At 42.6% G+C, this 18,640-nt stretch overlaps 1 protein-coding gene and 1 long non-coding RNA gene across 6 annotated transcripts in view; one reads left to right on the forward strand and one right to left on the reverse strand.

The window, feature by feature from the left end:
• The window catches only part of LOC147101768 (uncharacterized), a 33,060-nt gene extending 30,605 nt beyond the window's left edge, over positions 1-2,455 (reverse strand). The window contains exon 1 of the long non-coding RNA XR_015073359.1: positions 2,124-2,455. This is a non-coding gene — a long non-coding RNA (uncharacterized LOC147101768). The remainder of the gene's footprint in view (positions 1-2,123) is intronic.
• A 17-nt stretch (positions 2,456-2,472) lies between these two features.
• Positions 2,473-18,640, forward strand: part of dennd1a (DENN/MADD domain containing 1A) — a 517,876-nt gene continuing 501,708 nt past the window's right edge. For 2 of the 5 annotated variants that reach the window (XM_085965676.1, XM_085965677.1), the window contains exons 1-2: positions 2,481-2,669; positions 12,038-12,102. In XM_085965676.1, coding sequence (XP_085821802.1) covers positions 2,653-2,669; positions 12,038-12,102 — 82 coding nt within the window. In that variant the 5' untranslated portion in view covers positions 2,481-2,652. Of the gene's footprint in view, positions 2,670-12,037; positions 12,103-18,640 lie in introns of all 5 variants that reach the window. The other 3 variants (XM_085965678.1, XM_085965679.1, XM_085965680.1) reach the window with 3 other exon arrangements.

Here is an 18,640-nt window from a genome sequence, read left to right on the forward strand (position 1 = left end):
GAAAGGTAGGGCAAATAAAGTCAGAGCTCCCTGGATGACAAAAGAGATAGAAAGATGAAGCAGAAAAACAGCGTGTATGACAGATGTAAATCGAGAATACATCTGAGAATCAGGCTAAATATAGAAAGTTCAGAGGAGAAGTGAAAAAGAAAATAAGAGGGGCAAAGAGGGAGTATGAGAATAGAATGGCAGCTAACATAAAAGGTAATCCAAAAGTCTTCTATAGGCATATAAATAGTAAACGGGTAGTAAGAGGAGGAATGGGGCCGATTAGGGACCCAAAAGGAGACCTGCACATGGAGGCAGAGGTTATGGCTGAGGTGCTAAATGAGTACTTTGCAACTGTCTTCACCAAGGAAGAGATGCTGCCATAAACATAGTGAGGGAGGAGGTGGAGGAGATATTGGATGGGATAAAGAGGTACTAGAAAGGCTGGCTGTACTTAAAGTAGATAAGTCACCAGGACCAGATGGGATGCATCCTGGGACGCTGAGGGAAATGAAGGAAGAAATTGCATAGGTACTGGCCATAATCTTCCAATCCTCCTTAGAAACGGGGGTGGTGCCAGAGGACTGCAGAATTGCAAATGTTACATCCTTGTTCAAAAAAGGGTGTAAAGATAAACCCAGCAACTACAGGCCAGTCAGTTTAACCTCAGTAGCACGAAAGCTTTTAGAAACAATAATCAGGGACAAAATTAACAGTCACTTGGACAAGTGTGGATTAATCAAGGAAACCAGCACGGATTTGTTAAAGGCAAATCGTGTTTAACCAACTTGATCAAGTTTTTTGATGAGGTAACAGAGAGGGTTGATGAGGGCAATGCGGTTGACATGGTGCACATGGATTTCCAAAAGACGTTTGACAAACTGCCACATAATAGGCTTACCAGCAAAGTTGAAGCCCATGGAATAAAAGGGACAGTGGCAGCATGGATATGAAATTGGCTAAGTGACAGGAAACAGAAAGTAGTGGTGAATGGTTGTTTTTCGGATTGGAGGAAGGTATACAGTGGCATTCCCCAGGGGTCGGTTCTAGGACCACTGCTTTTCTTGATATATATGAATGACTTGGATGTGGATGTACAGGGCACAATTTCAAAATTTGCAGATGACACAAAACTTGGAAGTATAGTGACCAGTGAGGAGAATAGTGATTGACTTCAAGAGGACATAGACAGGCTGGTGGAATGGGCAGACACGTGGCAGATGAAATTTAACGCAGAAAAGTGCAAAGTGATACATTTTGGTAGGAAGAATGAGGAGAGGAAATATAAACTAAAGGGTACAATTCTAAAGTGGGTGCATGAACAGAGAGATACCATGGGGTATATGTGCACAAATCGTTGAAGGTAGCAGGGCAGGTTGTGAAAGCAGTTAAAAGAGCTTACGGGATCCTGGGCTTCATGAATAGAGGTATAGAGTACAAAAGCATGGAAATTATGATGAACCTGTATAAAACACTGGTTTGGCCTCAACTGGAGTATTGTGTTCAATTCTGGGCACGCCTTTTAGGAAGGATGAAAAGGCCTTAGAGAGGGTGCAGAAAAGATTTACGAGAATGATTCCAGGGATGAGGGACTTCAGTTACGTGGATAGACTGGAGTTGTTCTCTTTTGGGCAGGGAAGAGTGAGAGGAGATTTGATCGAGGTGTTCAAAATCATGAGTGGTCTGGACAGAGTAGAGGGAAACGGTTCCCATTGGCAGAAGGGTCGAGAACCAGAGGACACAGATTTAAGGTGATTGGCAAAAGAACCAAAGGCAACATAAGAAAAACCTTTTTTACGCAGCGAGTGGTTAGGATCTTGAATGCACTGCCTGAAAGGGTGGTGGAGGCAGACTCAATCACGGCTTTCAAACGGGAGTTGGAGAAGTACCTGAAGGAAAAACATTTGCAGGGCTACTGGGAAATGGGGGGGCGGGAGTGGGACCAGCTGAGGTGCTCTTGCAGAGAGCCGGCAGGGCGTCGACGGGCCGAATGGTCTTCTTCTGTGCTGTAACCATTCTATGATTCTATGATAACCAAATGTGAAATCAATGGGTGGGTGTTAATAACCATGGTGCGCAGTGTATCCTGTCACAATTAATACTGTAAAACACGCAAAGTTACAGAAACATTTTACCTCGCCAAAATACACACAGTTCCTACTGCTTACTGTAACTCGGGCAGTCAGTTTCTTCGTCAGAGCTACAGTCAACGACTTTTGCTGAGCAGCAAAAATGGGCAACGTTCATCCAACACACAATATCACTTTTGTTCCACATCAAACATGCATTATACCAACAAAACGGGGCCAGTTTGCATCAATGTCACGTTACAACAGAGTTGTTTGATCGCTGACAGTGGGGGAGTAGGGGGGGTGAAGTTGGCCAAGTCCAGATGATGCACTGGCATATTTGCGTCCACGCCACGGGCGCGGTGCGCTCCGGGAGTTGGAGTTGTCGCCGTGACGCGTCTTCATCGGAACAAGGGGGCGGAGCAAGGCGAGTGGACTACAGCTCCCAGCAGGCGTCGCGGCTCCACCGGTGCATTCTGCGCCTGGTGACCATGTCGTTCCCCAGGTCTGCGTGAAGGGGTGAAGAGGAAAATACTCCGCTTATTTGCGTCGGTTCTTCCAAGCCAACAACAGCGCAGTTCCTCAGCGAGCAACGATGGGGTCCAGGATTAAGTGAGTTTATTTCTCTCTGCCTCTGTAGGGTGGGAATTGTGTTGAAGTGAAGGGGCTTGCGCCTTGGCTACGGACCGTTGAGTACCGCTAGGCCTCGGCATTCCTGGGGCTTGCCTGCTCGGCACACCAGCGCACAGCTCACTCACACGGCAACGCATCCAGCCCCCCAGACTGCACGTCTGCTGAGTACCGTCGGGTTTTTAATGTGCTGCTGTTTACAAAGAGTTAGGTCCAGTATTGTGTGAATTCAGGCTCTATCTATGTTTGCTAATGGTCATGAAAGTAAGAAAAACAAGATGACACTTGGATCATTGATGCCCATGCTTGTATTTGGATCCAGTTAGACGTGGTGTCAGCTTCACCCAGGCATCTAGACTGCCACTATCCCGGCTTTCATTTCATTTAATAAGCACCCCCAGACATATTCGTCTCGTAATGTGTATCATATACAAGTAAATCTCAGCGTAATTCCTTTTTGATTTTTGCTTCCCAATTAACCTTTAGGTGGATGGGAAAGGTTTCTGAGCTCCAGACTAGCAAAGGCCACAGGTACTGGAAGCATGTGGGCTTGGTTTTATAGGTGAAGCTACTATATTTGAGAGATTAAATGTCAAGGATGACATGATCAGGAGAATGGTGGACAGTATATAAATTGTTCCATATACAGCTGACCTGTTGAACTGCAACCAGTGATTGAAAACATAACAACGTTAAACTTCAGTCATTTTATTTTGATGGTGAGGACAATTTTGGTGTCTGGATCAAAATGATCCTCCCACGGTGAATATTTACATAAGCGCCTTTCATCTTGTAAGACTTTCCAAAAATGAAGTGACTGTTGCCAAAAAACCACTACAGTCTTTTTTGGAGATCTCTATCACCTTTAGAAATTTTAATGAAAGAACCAGGCTGATTTAAAATTGTTTGAAAACTGATGGCATGGTGCTTCATATAGTTACTAAATTGCCATGCAAGTATGGCTACACAGGACCACATAGCATACATAGTTAAAATGTTTTAAGTTTGTTTGATTACTTTTTAAGGTATAAAAATAATTTGTGGTTTGTGTTCATTTAAAAAGGCTGAGGATACAGGATATGTCTCAATGGATTGCAAGTTAATATTAGTCATGGCTTCAGATAATGTCATTGGCAGTGAGAGTTAAGCGTCAACAGTTTGGTATCTGAATCTCAAAATTGGATTCCTACCTTAAAGTCATTGAGATGTATTCGGCATAAAAAATTATAATTTTTTTCACATAGGATGCTTTATTTTTAATTTGAGAAGCCTAAATGAAAGAGTCTTAGTGCAGAATATCATCACATTTGAAAGAAAAATGAGGTAAATTAGGAAGTATGATCAGGTGACATGCAGCTTGGGTTTTGAAAGTCTGAAGATTTGTAGGAGGAAGGAAAGACCGATGGAGGTGAGGAGTTCCAGGATTTTAAAAAATTCATTCATGGGATCTGGGCGTCGCTGGCAAGGCCAGCATTTATTGCCCATCCCTCATTGCCCTTGAGAAGGTGGTGGTGGGCCACCTTCTGGAACCGCTGCAGTCCTTGTGGTGAAGGTACTCCCACAGTGCTGTTGGGTAGGCAGTTCCAGGATTTTGACCCAGTGACGATGAAGGATCGACGATATATTTCCAAGTCAGGATGGTGTGTGACTTGGAGGGGAACTTGGAGGTGGTGGTGTTCCCATGCACGTGCTGACCTTGTCCTTCTAGGTTTTGGGAGGTGCTGCTGAAAAAGTGAGTTGCTGCAGTGCATCTTGCAGATGGTACACACTGCAGCCACGGTACGCCGGTGGTGAAGCGAATGTTTAAGGTGGTGGATGGGGTGCCGATCAAGCTGGCTGTTTTGCCCTAGATTGTGTCGAGCTTCTTGAGTGTTGTTGGAGTTGCACTCATCCAGGCAAGTGGAGAGTATTTCATCACACTCCTGACTTGTGCCTTGTAGGTGACGTAAAGGCTTTAGTGAGTCACTCGCTGCAGAATACCCAGCCTCTGACCTGCTCTTGTAGCCACAGTATTTATATGGCTGGTCCAGTTAAGCTTCTGTTCAATGGTGACCCCCAGGATATTGATGGTGGGAGATTCAGCAATGGTAATCCTGTTGAATGTCAAGGGGAGGTGGTTAGACTCTCTCTCTTGTTGGAGATAATCATTGCTTGGCACTTGGGTGGTGCGAATGTTAGTTGCCATTCATCAGCCCAGGCCTGACTGTTGTCCAGGTCTTGCTGCATGCAGGCAGGAACTGCTTCATTATCTGAGGAGTTGTGAATGGAACTGAATACTGCAATCATCAGCAAACAACCCCACTTCTGACCTTATGATGGAGGGAAGGTCATTGATGAAGTAGCTGAAGATGGTTGGGCCTAGGACACTGCCTTGAGGAACTCCTCCAGTGATGTCCTGGGGCTGAGATGATTGGCCTCCACCAACCACAGCCATTTTCCTTTGTGCTAGGTATGACTCCAGCCAGTGGAGAGTCTCCCCCCTAATTTGAGATCCTGGAAAAGAATGTTAGAAAAGGTGACATTGAAAAGGAGTCTTAATTTCAACACAGTGGTGGAGGGGGGAGGAAGAGTGTGTAATACAGCAAAGGTTGTTATGGGGTAAAAGAGAGGTTGGAGGCTGAAGAGAAAGAGAGAACGCCTATAAGAGCTTATTCCGACGAAGAATGTGGGAGAGGCATTGGAAGAGCTTCCTGTTATCTCGTGATGTATGCAGTCTTCAACCACTATTGAAAGAATGTGTGGTTGCTTCTCTGATTACTCTGGAGGTAATCCTTGTGAACCTGATATGGACTCTTGCTGTTGGCGAGCGCAGACCAGAAAATTAGGGCTACAGTGTTGTCGCTCCTATTCCTATTGTCTAGCAAGGCTCCATGTTGGGAGTGGAGTCTCTCAGAATCACTACTACTGAGTTTATCCAGTGATTAGTGGAGCTATACAGACCAGAAAGGTCCCAGATTTGATTCCTGATCATAGAATAGTACAGCACAGAAGGAGGCCATTCGGCCCATTGAGTCTACGCCAGCTCTTTTGAAGTGCAATCCTGTTTGTCCCACTCCCCCGCTCTTTCCCCATATCGCTACAATTTTTTTCTCCTTCAAGTATTTATCCAGTTCCCCTTTGAAGGCTACCATTGAATCTGTTTCCACCACCCTATCAGGCAGTGCATTCCCAATCCTAACCACTCGTTGCGTAAAAATAAGTTTTTCCTCCTGTCTCTTCTGGTTCCTTTGCCAATCACCTTAAATCTGTGTCCTCTGGTTATTGACCCTTCAGCCATTGGAAACAGTTTCTCTTTATTTACTCTATCTAAACCCTTCATGATTTTAAACACCTGTCAAATCTCCTCTTAGCCTTCCCTGCTCTAAGGAGAGCAACCGCATCTGTGCTGATTTAGTTGATCTCATCTGTGGAAGTCCTCAGTGCCTCTGAATTAGAAAGGGAATAATCGGCCAGAGTTCCCACTCCTGACTGTTAACTACCGACCTGTGCTGGAATTGCAAGTGTGTGGACATCGGATGAGGTCAGGTTCAAGTTTGACTCTGATGTCCCTTGCAGTTGAATAGCCTGCTGATATTCATTGTCAAGACTCTCAAATGATTGAGGACCACTTAGTTGGGATATTGGAGGGTGCCCATGAAATTGTACCCTAGCAAGGACTCAACACATTGAAGGGAAAGAATAAGTAATGGCATTTAATTGTATTTTTGTTGGCTAAAATGCTGTTGATGGGTTGTGTGGCACAGAACCTCAAGGTATATCCGTTTTGTGATATAGAACCTGCGGTATTACCACATTATTTTTGATGATGAATTTATCTGTAATTCACTGTCTTGTATGAATTATATTTCTAATTAATGGTTCAAAGGAGGAGCTACAGGGTGCAACTTTAAAACAATAATTTAGGCTAACAGCTAATTATCTGTAATTTAAGCAACAATTAAATGTTAATCCTTATGCAAAGTGCTGCATTTAATTTTTCAGCAACAGCAAAGCTTCATTAAACTGCAACAAATCTTTTGTTATGCCATTGCTCAGAAATAATTTTTTTGTGCAAGTATGCATTTATTAATCAAATGACATTTGTTATTTTGATATGATAATCTAGAAGTAAATTTCTGGAGAAGTGCATTGAGGCACCAATCACGAAAGTTGATGCATGTTAGGTCAGGGAGAAATACAGCATAGAATTTACCACACAGAAACAAGCCATTCGGCCCAACTGGTGCATGCCAGTGTTTATGCTCCACACGAGCTTCCTCCCACCTTTCTTCATCTAACCCTATGACTCACATTATAGTTTTGTACTTGTAATGTATTTTCTTTGTATAATATTTAGCTTAATGTTTAAGACAAGCTTCACTTGCAGGGTACTAACACCATTAATGGTACAGTGTACAGCATTGTGTATTTGGAATGCTATTTGAAAATGTTAGATGTGGTTCAACATCTTGATTTTTTTTTACTTTCAAGGGGATTATCATAGAATCACAGAATCACCACAGTGCAGATAGAGGCCATTTCGGCCCATCGAGCCTGCACCGACACACATCCCACCCTATCCCCGTAACCCCACGTATTTAATCCCCTAACACTAAGGGTCAATTTATCATAGCCAAATCAACCTAACCCGCACATCTTTGGACTGTGGGAAGAAACCGGAGCACCCGGAGGAAACCCACGCAGACACAGGGAGAATGTGCAAACTCCACACAGACAGTCGCCCAAGGCCAGATTTGAACCCGGGTCCCTGGCGCTGTGAGGCAACAGTGCTAACCACTATGCCACCGTGCCTTATCTGTGTTTTTAGTTCATTTTTTAGTTCATTAGTTCATTAGTTAATTGGTTAATTAGAAAAACTAAATGCAGCACTTTGCATAAGGATTAACATTTAATTGTTGCTTAAATTACAGATAATTAGCTGTTAGCCTAAATTATCTGTGTTCATTGGGCCTCGTTCTATCAACTCTTTGTGACAAGTGATGGCCACTGTTCCAAGTACCTTAGCAACGTGCCTCAAAGCAGGGGAGGGCTATCATTTACTACAGGCCATGATGTACAGGAGCAAATGGCACTGAAATTGTACTTATAAAGTATACATTTAGTTCTACCATGTCTATTCTATCACAACCGAACCTGCCATTGGAGCAGCTAAAACTTCTAAACAGCATATGCAGACCAAAGAGCATTTGATTTAGGGGTGACCATGCATTATTCAGTCAAATATGAAATATTTATAAGTTAAATTAATCTGAGAGGCAAGATAACATGCTATTAACACAAAAACTTGCTCTTAAAAATCAGTCTTGAGCAAGAATTCATTTCAATTGTGGTTATTATTGACTCCGTACGGATATCATGTTTAAAATTATTTTTTATTCATTTATTGCCCATCTCTGGTTGCCTTGAGAAGATGGTGGTGATCCGCCTTCTTGAACCACTGCAGTCCGTGTAGTGAAGGTACTCCCACAATGCTATTGGGTCGGGAGTTCCAGGATTTTGACCCAGTGACATTTAAGGAACGGTGATGTATTGCGAGGTCAGGATGGTGGGGAACTTGGAGGTGGCGGTGTTCCCGTGCACTTGCTGCCCTTGTCTTGCTAGGTGGTGGAGGTCATGGGTTTGGGAGGTGCTGTAGAATAAGTCTTGGTGAGTTTTCCTAATTTTCTCTGACTTCCTCTAAAGGTTCTGATTCATACTTCAGTATGGTTCCATGGACATTGGCATCCTTGTGGTACGTTGCCCAAGTGGTCATTGACTGTGAATGATGGGGAGTGTTGGGAGGCTATTTGACTGTGGGAGGCATTACTGCTGAGCTCAATTCTATCTTCATCCAATGTCCATACCTGAAAACTTGCCATCAGGAGTCACTTGATAGCGATCAGGAGCTGGGACCTTTGTTGTTTTCGTACCCCTCTCCCACTCTACTCCATATTTTGGGAATATTGAGGTCGAATGTCGTGTCCTAACTACAACCTTGACTGAAATCAATAACCTATTACAGTCCCGTAATTGAAACTGGAGCATACTTTCTCTGTCTGGCTGATTGTACCTTTACTTCCTAGCTAGAGTCAAACTTGGTCCAATAATAGCAGCAAGAAATTTGCATTATTCGACCAAGTCCCAAAAATCACCGTACATTGATACCACAAGAATACATTGGATAACTGTCGATGGTAATTTATGTGTGTTTACATTTTTATTTTCCCAAGCAAAATAAAACTCTTGGGGCCCTTCCAATAGCTCATAACATTTATTAATAACAACAACTTGTATCTATAGAACGCCTTTAACATAGTAGAATGTCCCAAGGCACTTTGCAGGAGCATTATAAAACAAAATTTGACACCGAGTCACATAAGGAGATATTAGGGCAGATGACCAAAAGCTTGGTCAAAGAGGTATGTTTTAAGGAGCGTTTTAAAGCGGGTAAGAGAGGGGGAGAGGTTTAGGGAGAGAATTCCAGAGCTTAGGTCCTTGACAGCTAAAGGCACGGCCACCAGTAGTGGAATGATTGAAATCGGGGATGCTCAAGAGGCCAGAATTAGAGGAGCGCAGATATCTTGGAGGGTTGTGGGGCTGGAGGAGATTACAGCAACAATGAGGTTGAGGCCATGGAGGGATTTGAACCTGGAGCCAATGTAGGCCAGTGAGCACTATGGTGATGGGTGAACAGGACGGTGCGAGTTAGGACACGGGCAGCAGAGTTTTGGATGACCTCAAGTTTATGGAGTTGGAATAGTCAACTCCTAGAGGTAAGAAAGGCATGGATGAGGGTTTCAGCAGCAGATGAGCTGAGGCAGGGATGGAGTCGGGCGATGTTCTGAAAGATACGGAAAATCCTAAATTTGATTCCCTGTCAAGGGCAGCATTTGCTACACTACAGTTGTCAGCTGTGGCTCAGTGGGTAGCACACTCGCCTCTGAGTCAGAAGGTTGTGGGTTCAAGTCCCACTCCAGAGACTTGAGTTAAAAATCTAGGTTGACACTCCGGTGCTGCACTGTTGGAGGTGCCGTCTTTCGGATGAGATGTTAAACCGAGGCACCGTCTGCTCTCTCGGGTAGATGTAAAAGATCCCACGCCACTATTTCGAGGAAGAGCAGTGGAGTTATTCCTGATGTCCTGGCCAATATTTATCCCTCAAGCAACATGACACAAAGATATTATCTGGTCATTATCACATTGCTATTTGTGGGACCTGGCTGTCTGCAAATTGGCTGCCGCGTTTCTGACATTACAACAGTGGCTACACGCCAAAAAGTACTTAATTAGCTGTAAAGCACTTTGAGATGTCCTGAGGTCGTGAAAGGTGCTATATAAATGCAAGTCTTTTTCTTAGCATTTATCTTGTGAAAGGTCAGGAAAATCCTAATTTAAAAAAAAAAAAAAAAAAAAAATTAATTCCCGGGATCTGGGCGTCGCTGGCAAGGCCAGCATTTATTGCCCATCCCTAATTGTCCTTGAGAAGGTGGTGGTGAGCCGCTGCCTTGAACTGCTGCAGTAGCGGCTTGATACAACCGAGTGGCTTGCTAGGCCATTTCAGAGGGAAGTTAATAGTCAACCACATTGCTGTGGGTCTGGAGTCACATACCGGGTAAGGACGGCAGATTTCCTTTCCTAAAGAACATTAGTGAACCAGATGGGTTTTACGGCAATCTGGTAGTTTCATGGTCACCATTACTAGTACTAGCTTTTTATTCCAGATTTATTCCATTAATTAACTGAATTTCAATTCCCCAGCTGCTGTGGTGGGATTTGAACTCGTGTCTCTGGATCATTAGTCCAGGCCTCTGGATTACTCGTCCAGTAACAGAATGACTATGCTTCCATATCCCTAAATTTGATTCCCTGTCAAGGGCAGCATTTGCGGCACTACAGTTGGCTTTAGTGTCCTGGGGTTAGGAACGGGAAGGATAAGCTGTGATTCCCACAGTTGCTTCCCACAATGTCCATGTGTGGACGGGCACATGTGTGATGTCAGTGAGGGCAGGATTGTGCTTGGGCTGTCATACCACCTCAGTGGTCAAATAGCCTGCCAACACTCATTATCAAGGCTCACATGTGAATCTTGATGTATTTGAGTGAAGTAACTGATGCCAGCCCCAGCCACAAATCAAAACCTTCAGGAGAGGAGAAAATTGGTAAGGAGAGAGGAAAAAAATCTTCTTATAAGCCTAATTCTTAAGTGGTAATTGAGATCATATTTCACTGCTGCCGACACCATATCCTGTCACTTTAATACTCCTCATTACGTTGTGTCTCTCCTCTCTTCCTGTAGTTGAGTGGTCATATTGAAAATCCCTTTGTTATGGATTGTATACATTTTTGTCATTGCTTTGCTACAAATTTGTTTACTGTAGTTTCATCACTGTCATAAATCTGTTCTGAAAAGTTAGGTCTTTAATGCAACACAAATGCCAACATTTTTGTGTCCCTGCATGATTTTTGGAAATGTAGTGATTAATTCAGTTCAGTGGCTGTAAGTGTGATAGTGCTGCTGTAAAGAATCTGAGCAGTACTGTGCATCTTCAGGTATAGAGATAGTCTGCGACCTCCTCTTCCTCTTTGTAAAGTGCTCCGAAAAGCTCTATGTGACGAGTACCTGTACTATACAACTATTAATTGTTGTGTTTGATGGCCAGCCTTGTGGTGAAATGTATCATTGCTGATGAACCATTGAAGTATAATTTTTATTTCAACTCTTGCAAGCCCAAAATTGTTCTAAACACCATTCAGTGTATTCTGCTTGTTAACTTCTTTTTTTAAAACTTGTACCTCATTTTATGATTATGCATCTTGCATTGAAATATTAAAATGATTGAAACAAATATGAAGAATTTTCATATAAGGGCATTAATGTAATTCCTTACACAATTCTTTTATGAATATGATGGACCCATTCTTTAATAAAGATTTGAAATTTAGGGAAACAGTCTCCCATAGCCTCCCTTTTGGGGAGCTGCATTTTACTGTGCTTGATTGTGCCTTAAAAAATCTGGTTGTGCTTGCTTACTGCTGCAAAACTCTGCACTCGGCATCGAGTGGTAATTTCTCCCCAGACCTGCAGCAAAAGCTTCAAAGTTTGAAAACTGCTACAACACTTCCTAAGGGGAACCATCTCCCCAAATAAATCACAAGAGAATTGAGGGGAGATTGCATATAGCTTCTGAATTAATTAAGGAGTGGGGCCTTGATTATTGTGTTATGAGAGAGCAGACTGCTGGTGTAATGTTCCACCGAAGGCTGCTGTATTTTAAGGACAACTTCTAGTTGCTGTTAATTATTTGTGGGATATTACAATTCAGTTTGTCTTTCTACGTGACTAATGCTGAGAATTATTTTTATTGATGCAGGGAAAATCCAGAGAAGGCATTTGAAGTATATGTTGAAGTAACTCATCCGGAGTCTGACGGTTCAGGTACAGTGTTCACCTTTGTGACTATTCAGTGGCATTTTATTTGAAAGTGGTACAGCATATTGAAAAAGCAGTTGAGGCTACACCCCTCCCTAAGTGGCTGGAGGTTGGAAACTTGGCAGAGATTCAGGTGAATTTGCAACTTTTTATGTCCAAAGTTTTGTCAGATGTCGGCTGCGTAATTGAGAGGACCAATATTTAAAAAAAAAAAAAAAACCAACCTGAGGCTGATACTCATTCTCCCTTCGGCTATCTAGCAGGTTATATCTTGTGTTCACAATGCTGGAGCAATTTCAGCAGGGGTCATCGTTGTCCCTGTGAACCATTCATATTTATTGTACACCTGCTGTTTCAGCTGAAATGATGTTGTTAATACCTGGACACCTGAAATGACCTTGTCATCTGAGCATGAAATCTGAATGGTTTCCACAGTCCTGAAGGACATGTTAATGGAAGAAGTGAAGTGTGACGATGCAGGTGGTATAAGGTTCTGGTATATATTGCACATATATTTTCCTGGTAATTAACTGCAGATTATTTCCAATAAATCTGCAGTAATGACATTCTAATCATTAATCCTGTTGTGTGAATGTCAGAGTGCACACCGGCAGTTCGAGTCTGCAGCGACTGCCATGTAAAAATGAATTGACAAAATAACAAGCCCCCTATCACGAGCAAACAGAAATCATATACTGAATATTATAAATATTACTAAATACCAAGAGTGATTAAAAGAAGGCAGTGCAGTGTGATATAATCTTGGTGTTTCTGTCGATGGCTATAACCCACTTTGATTTTAGATTGCACTTTTACTATCCTACCAATCTGAGACTGGTATCTGAGAGTTCAAAGCACACACAGCAAGACCGGAGTTATACCGGGGGCTGCGCCCTCCACTCTGCTTACGAAGAGAGGTTTGTGCAAGTGTGCTTATACACTTTTGGAGATCTGTGCTCTTCTGGCAGCTATTTTATAATGCTAGAAGAAAGCAGGTGGCAGCTGTTGCTTTCTCATCACATTAAAAAGATTCAATGCAAAGTTTCTAATGGAGATCTAAAGAAGAAAGACTTGCATTTTTATAGCGCCTTTCGCAACCTAAGGACTTCCCAAAGTGCTTTACGGCCAATGAAATACTTTTTTAAGTGGAGTCACTTGTAATGTTGGAAACGTGGCAGCCAATTTGTGCACAGCAAGCTCCCACAAACAGCAATGTGATGATGACCAGATAATCCGTTTGTGTGATGTTGGTTGGGGGAGAAATATTGGCCAGGACACCGGGGATAACTCCCCCACTCTTCTTCGAAATAGTACCATGGGATCTTTTACATCCACCTGAGAGAGCAGACTCGGTTTGATGTCTCATCCGAAAGATGTCTCCTCCGACGGTGCAGCACTCCCTCCGTACTGCGCTGGAGTGTCAGCCTAGATTTTTATGCTCAAGTCTCTGGAGTGGGATTGCCTGTGCAGTGTTTGAACCCAAATTAATTCCTGACTGGACTTTTACTTAACCTCGTCTGAAGACAAAATGGTGTGCGACACTGCCTGACTTTGGTGTTCACAAGACCTAATTCCCAGGTTATGCTGCCACTTTCAAGTTGCTGCACACCTGAAACTGTTTCACATCAATAGCATGATGGCAGTATAACTGCAGCCTTGCTTTTGTGGTTTACAATATCATCTAAGCTGCTTGATTAGATAATTACATTCTTGTAACCACTTTCAAAAATTTGCTATTTAAATATATGATAATATTTGGTTGAGAGTGAATAACATTGCAGTAATTTATTCAAGGAGTTCAAATGTGGATGTCACCTGGACTACAGGACTTAATTGCTGCCTACAGAGTTTCATTAGCCCACAATAAATAATGTATAACAAGTACAGTAATAGGCTGTATTACTACTTGCTACAATGTAGTCATCGTAGTAGTGGCGAGCGATGTAACAAATATGACCATTAAAATAGTGAAGATGTTTAATTGAATTCTCCATTTATGTCTTCAATCACTGCAGGATAATGACATGACCCAAGAGAGTCTAATAAAATAAATATTTCAGAGTTCTAAAGCGGAATTATAGCCAAATTAAGACCTAGGCGGATATTAGACTTCACTCCTACGCAGTATTTGAGCAAGGTTGAGAAAGATCCGTCAGTAACTATTGCCAAACTGTGGGTCGCATTAGCCATTATCCTTGGGTACGTATTTTTACATTGGTTGAATTTCATCATCATCTTGCCCTCTTGGAAAAAAAATTGCTTGTAGGTTGTCATGTGTTTCTCTGCTGTATGAGAGTTACCACTATACTGTGCGATTACTATCCCTTATTTTCTGTTGGTGGCATGAAATGTAGCAACTGCAACCAAAAAATTAGAACTGAAATTACTGTTTGCCAGTCTCAATGAGTGCACTTATTTTCTTTGACATGGAGAAATAGACATGATAACACTGGAACATATAGTATGCCATAAGTTTTGCTTTTTTAATGTCTGCATATGGGTCTGCACAATCAATATCAAGACTTTGATATATTGCACACTCTGGTGCTTATATTTTGAAATATTGCGTATCTCCCAACTTAGCGACACATGATCAATATGGCATCCTGTGTTGTATTAGTATTTACAGATGCATTTTTACCTTTCCTTGGCTCTAGATTTTAGTGGAGTAGCCAGTTGTGTCTTTTCCAGATTTTCGAAGCTTTATATTGTAGAACTTATTTTTTAGGCATATAAAATCTGTTGCACAGTGTTAAACATAATGAGGCTTTCTGACTCCTGCAGTAAAATTACATTGCATTTTGTTTGAGTACTGCCAGAATTGAACGCTGCGGTAATGCACAGTAGCCTCTCTTGTGTTTCATGGATTTCATGTCAACAATATTGATTTTCCGAAAGTTGTTTAATATGGATGCTTATAAAAACATTTTACTGTGTGGTTTATTTGATAACTAGAGTGTGCAAATATAATGCAACTGATCTATTAATTACTTTTATATGGGCTTGGATTTGCTGGGACATAGAGTTAATGTGGCTCAAATAAGTTTGATATAGCTTTGTGCTGTGTTTGAGGGGTTCATTTTTGTCTTGCTTTTCGACCAGTTTTAAAAAAAAAGGAAACATTTTTTGTTTTTCTTAATCACATTCTCTGGTTGAGAGGGTGAGAGATGGGATGCTGTCGGGTGTCTGCTGATAACCCTATAGCTAGTGCAGGTGCAGCCTAGGGTGATTCTCTGCTCCTTTGTAGGGAAGTGCCAGGTTTCTGCTAATGCCTCCACTACTGCTGACATAATGGAGATCAAGATCATGGACAGTAACACACATGCTGGCAATTTTTGGCACAATGTTTTAGACTAATATCTTGCATCACCAAGTAGGGTGGAATGCTCTTTCAGGTTAGTAAACTATATCCGGCAATGGGACAAAGCTTGATTCATTTAAAAAAAAAAAAAAAAAGTTATATTTATGATAATCTTGATCTGTTAATGATGTTGGATCACAAAAAATAATCTGAAGTGAGCCTGTCTCTTTCACCACATATTTCAAAAGCAGTATACAATAGCATTTACTGAAATTCCTCAATACTTCATTTTGGAAAAACTGGTTTAAGATGACCAGAAACCCTACAATTTTAGTAATCTGGATTTGTTCTGAATTATGCATTGTTAAAGATGCTTATGACGTGATTTTCTGGTACAACTGGTCTTCATTAGTCCAAGTATCCTGGTTCTTGGGCGTTATTTTTTTGAAGCACTGGATTTTGATGAATCTTAAGTTCCTAAAACAGCTATTTTTATTGAATTATTCCAGTGTTCTCAAAGAAACATGTTATTGTGTGATTAGTCATAAACTTGATTTCGGACCACACCACACCCTCGAAGTATTATAGCCTTAGGGATACAGATAGTAGAAGGGTGTTTCCAACAGTTTCATAATGGCATCGTTGATTTTTTTCTAAACTGTCTTATCAACTCTGATCACTGCCAAAAGTATGAGAGCAGGAAGTGATTATCTCGACGGAAGTGTCTGGCATGTTTTGAGTGGAGGGAGGAAAATTGTAGAGCAAGTCGATCTCTCCTACATTTCCTAGTGGCTAGCTCAATGCAGGCATTGGCAGAAGCCCGGGAACAAGTTCCCTGCATGTCTTCTTGGCCAAGGAATGACGTGCTGTGAAGGAAGCTCAGAGAAGATAATGAAACAAATTTTCATGCTATTAAACCATACTGTTGATCAACAACAACTTGCATTTATATAGCACCTTAATGTAGTTAAACGTCCCAAGGCACTTCACAGGAGCATAATCAGATAAAAATGGATACCGAGCCAGAGATATTCGGATGGGTGATTACAAGCTTGGTCAAAGAGGCAGGTTTTAAGGAGCGTCTTGAAGGAGCAGAGGGAAGTTTAGGAAGGAAATTCCAGAGCTTAGGACTTAGATGGCTGAAGGCATGACCACCAGTGGTGGGGCAAAGGAAGTGGGGGATACATAAGAGGCCAGAGTTGGAGGACCGCATAGTTCTCGGAGGGTGTAGGGATCGAGACAATTACAGAGATAGGGAGGGGCAAGGCCATAGAGGGTTTTGAACACGAGGATGAGAATTTTAAAATCGAGGCGGTGGTGATCTGGGAGACAATGTAGGTCACTGAGCACAGGTGTGATGGGAGAGCAAGATTTGGTGCGAGTTAGAGAAAGAAAGACCAAACTTGCCTTTATATTGTTGGGATACGGGAAGCAGAGTTTTGCATGAGCTCAAATTTATGGAGCGTGGAAGATGGGAGTCCGGCCAGGGGAGCATTGGAATAGTGAAGTCTGCAGGTAACAAAAGCATGGATGAGGGTTTCAGCGGCTGATGGGATGAGCCAGTGCATTCTCCCTGAATCAGAGGTAGCATCAAAGAATCATCATTGATATAGTACAGCACGTAAATTATGTTGGTGAGCTGTAGAATACCAAATTAAGGTGGAGCGCAATGATCAAATGTGGCAATTTCACAGAAAATACAGAAGCACCAAGATTATTTGGATGTTCAAGCTGCAATATTGTGATATAGTGTCATAGAGAATGATAGAACTCTCCTATTGTCCAGAGGAGAAATCTGAAATGTGACTACCAATGGTGGTTGAAAATACACCTGGGAACTGGGATCCAAATCAGAAAGATAAGTAAAGATGAGAAAGATATATTCAGGCCATCTTCTACAAAAACATGTGATCTCCCACCATAGCCTCTTGAATGATTCCAGGATTCCATTACTGGCTCCAGAGTCTGTTCCAGGTAATGACATATTTTGTGTGTGAAGCATTGCTTCCTGAAACCAATCCTGAGCTTGCCTTTTTATCAGTTTGTGTCTATGTCCCTTTTGTTTTGTAGTTGTGTTTAATTAAAAATAGAGCTCCATATTTGACTTTTCTACTCTGCTTACTATTTTTTATCCCTACATTAAAATTCCCATTCATTTGCCTTCTCTCAAGGCCAAATAAACCATTTTTTCTAACCTTGTGGTACTATGGATCGGCTTCCTGACCTTTCTGTGCAACGCCTCCAGCGTATGGATGTTTCCTCAGAATTGAACACATTACTCGAGCGTAACGATCAGATCACTGTACAGTTTCAGCATGACGGCTTCTGCCTCTGATTTATATTCTACTGATTTGGCAGTATAGCCTAGTCTGTTAGCTTTGTTAATTCTTACTTTGCAATGACTAGATGTGTTAAGTCTACTGTCACTTCAGATCTCTTTCAATCTGCCCCTTGTGTAGTCTCTTAGGCAGTCCCTCGGAACCGAGGATGACTTGCTACCACATTAAAAATGAGTTCTCAGGTGACTGAGGAGTCCAATGCGGGACCTACAGTCTCTGTCACAGGGTGGGGTGCTTGGGTTGACGTGCGCTCCTTTCGCTTGCTCCTGGCGAAGAGACTCGGTGTTCGGCGCCTTCCCGGATGCTCCTCCTCCTCTGTGCGGTCTTGGGCCAGGGATTCCCAGGTGTCGGTGGAGATGTTGCACTTTTTCAAGGAGGATTTGAGGGTGTCCTTGAAGCGTTTCCTCTGACCACCTGGGGCTCTCTTGCCGTGTCGGAGCTCCGAGTAGAGCGCTTGTTTAGGGAGTCTCGTATCGGGCATGCGGACGATATGGCCCGTCCATCGGAGCTGATCGAGCGTGGTCAAAGCTTCGATGCTGGGGATGTTGGCCTGGGCGAAAACACTATCTTGCCAATGGATTTGCAGGATCTTGCGGAGGCAGCGTTGGTGGTACCTCTCCAGTGCTTTGAGGTGCCTGCTGTACATGGTCCATGTCTCTGAAGCATACAGGAGGGCGGGTATCACTACTTCTCTGTAGACCATGAGCTTGGTGCTGGGTTTGAGGTTCTGGTCTTCAAACACTCTCTCCCTCAGATGACCAAAGGCTGCCCTGGCACACTGAAGGCGATGTTGGACTTCGTCGTTGACAGTAGGCTTCCGAGGTATGGAAAGTGGTCCATGTTGTCCAAGGCCTCGTCATGGATTTTGATAATCGGGGAACAGTACTGTGTGGCGGGGGCAGGT

Source organism: Somniosus microcephalus, chromosome 23 (genome assembly GCF_052327205.1).
Source record: "Somniosus microcephalus isolate GS21.2 chromosome 23, FLI_Smic_1.0, whole genome shotgun sequence".
Taxonomy (NCBI): Eukaryota; Metazoa; Chordata; class Chondrichthyes; order Squaliformes; family Somniosidae; genus Somniosus; species Somniosus microcephalus.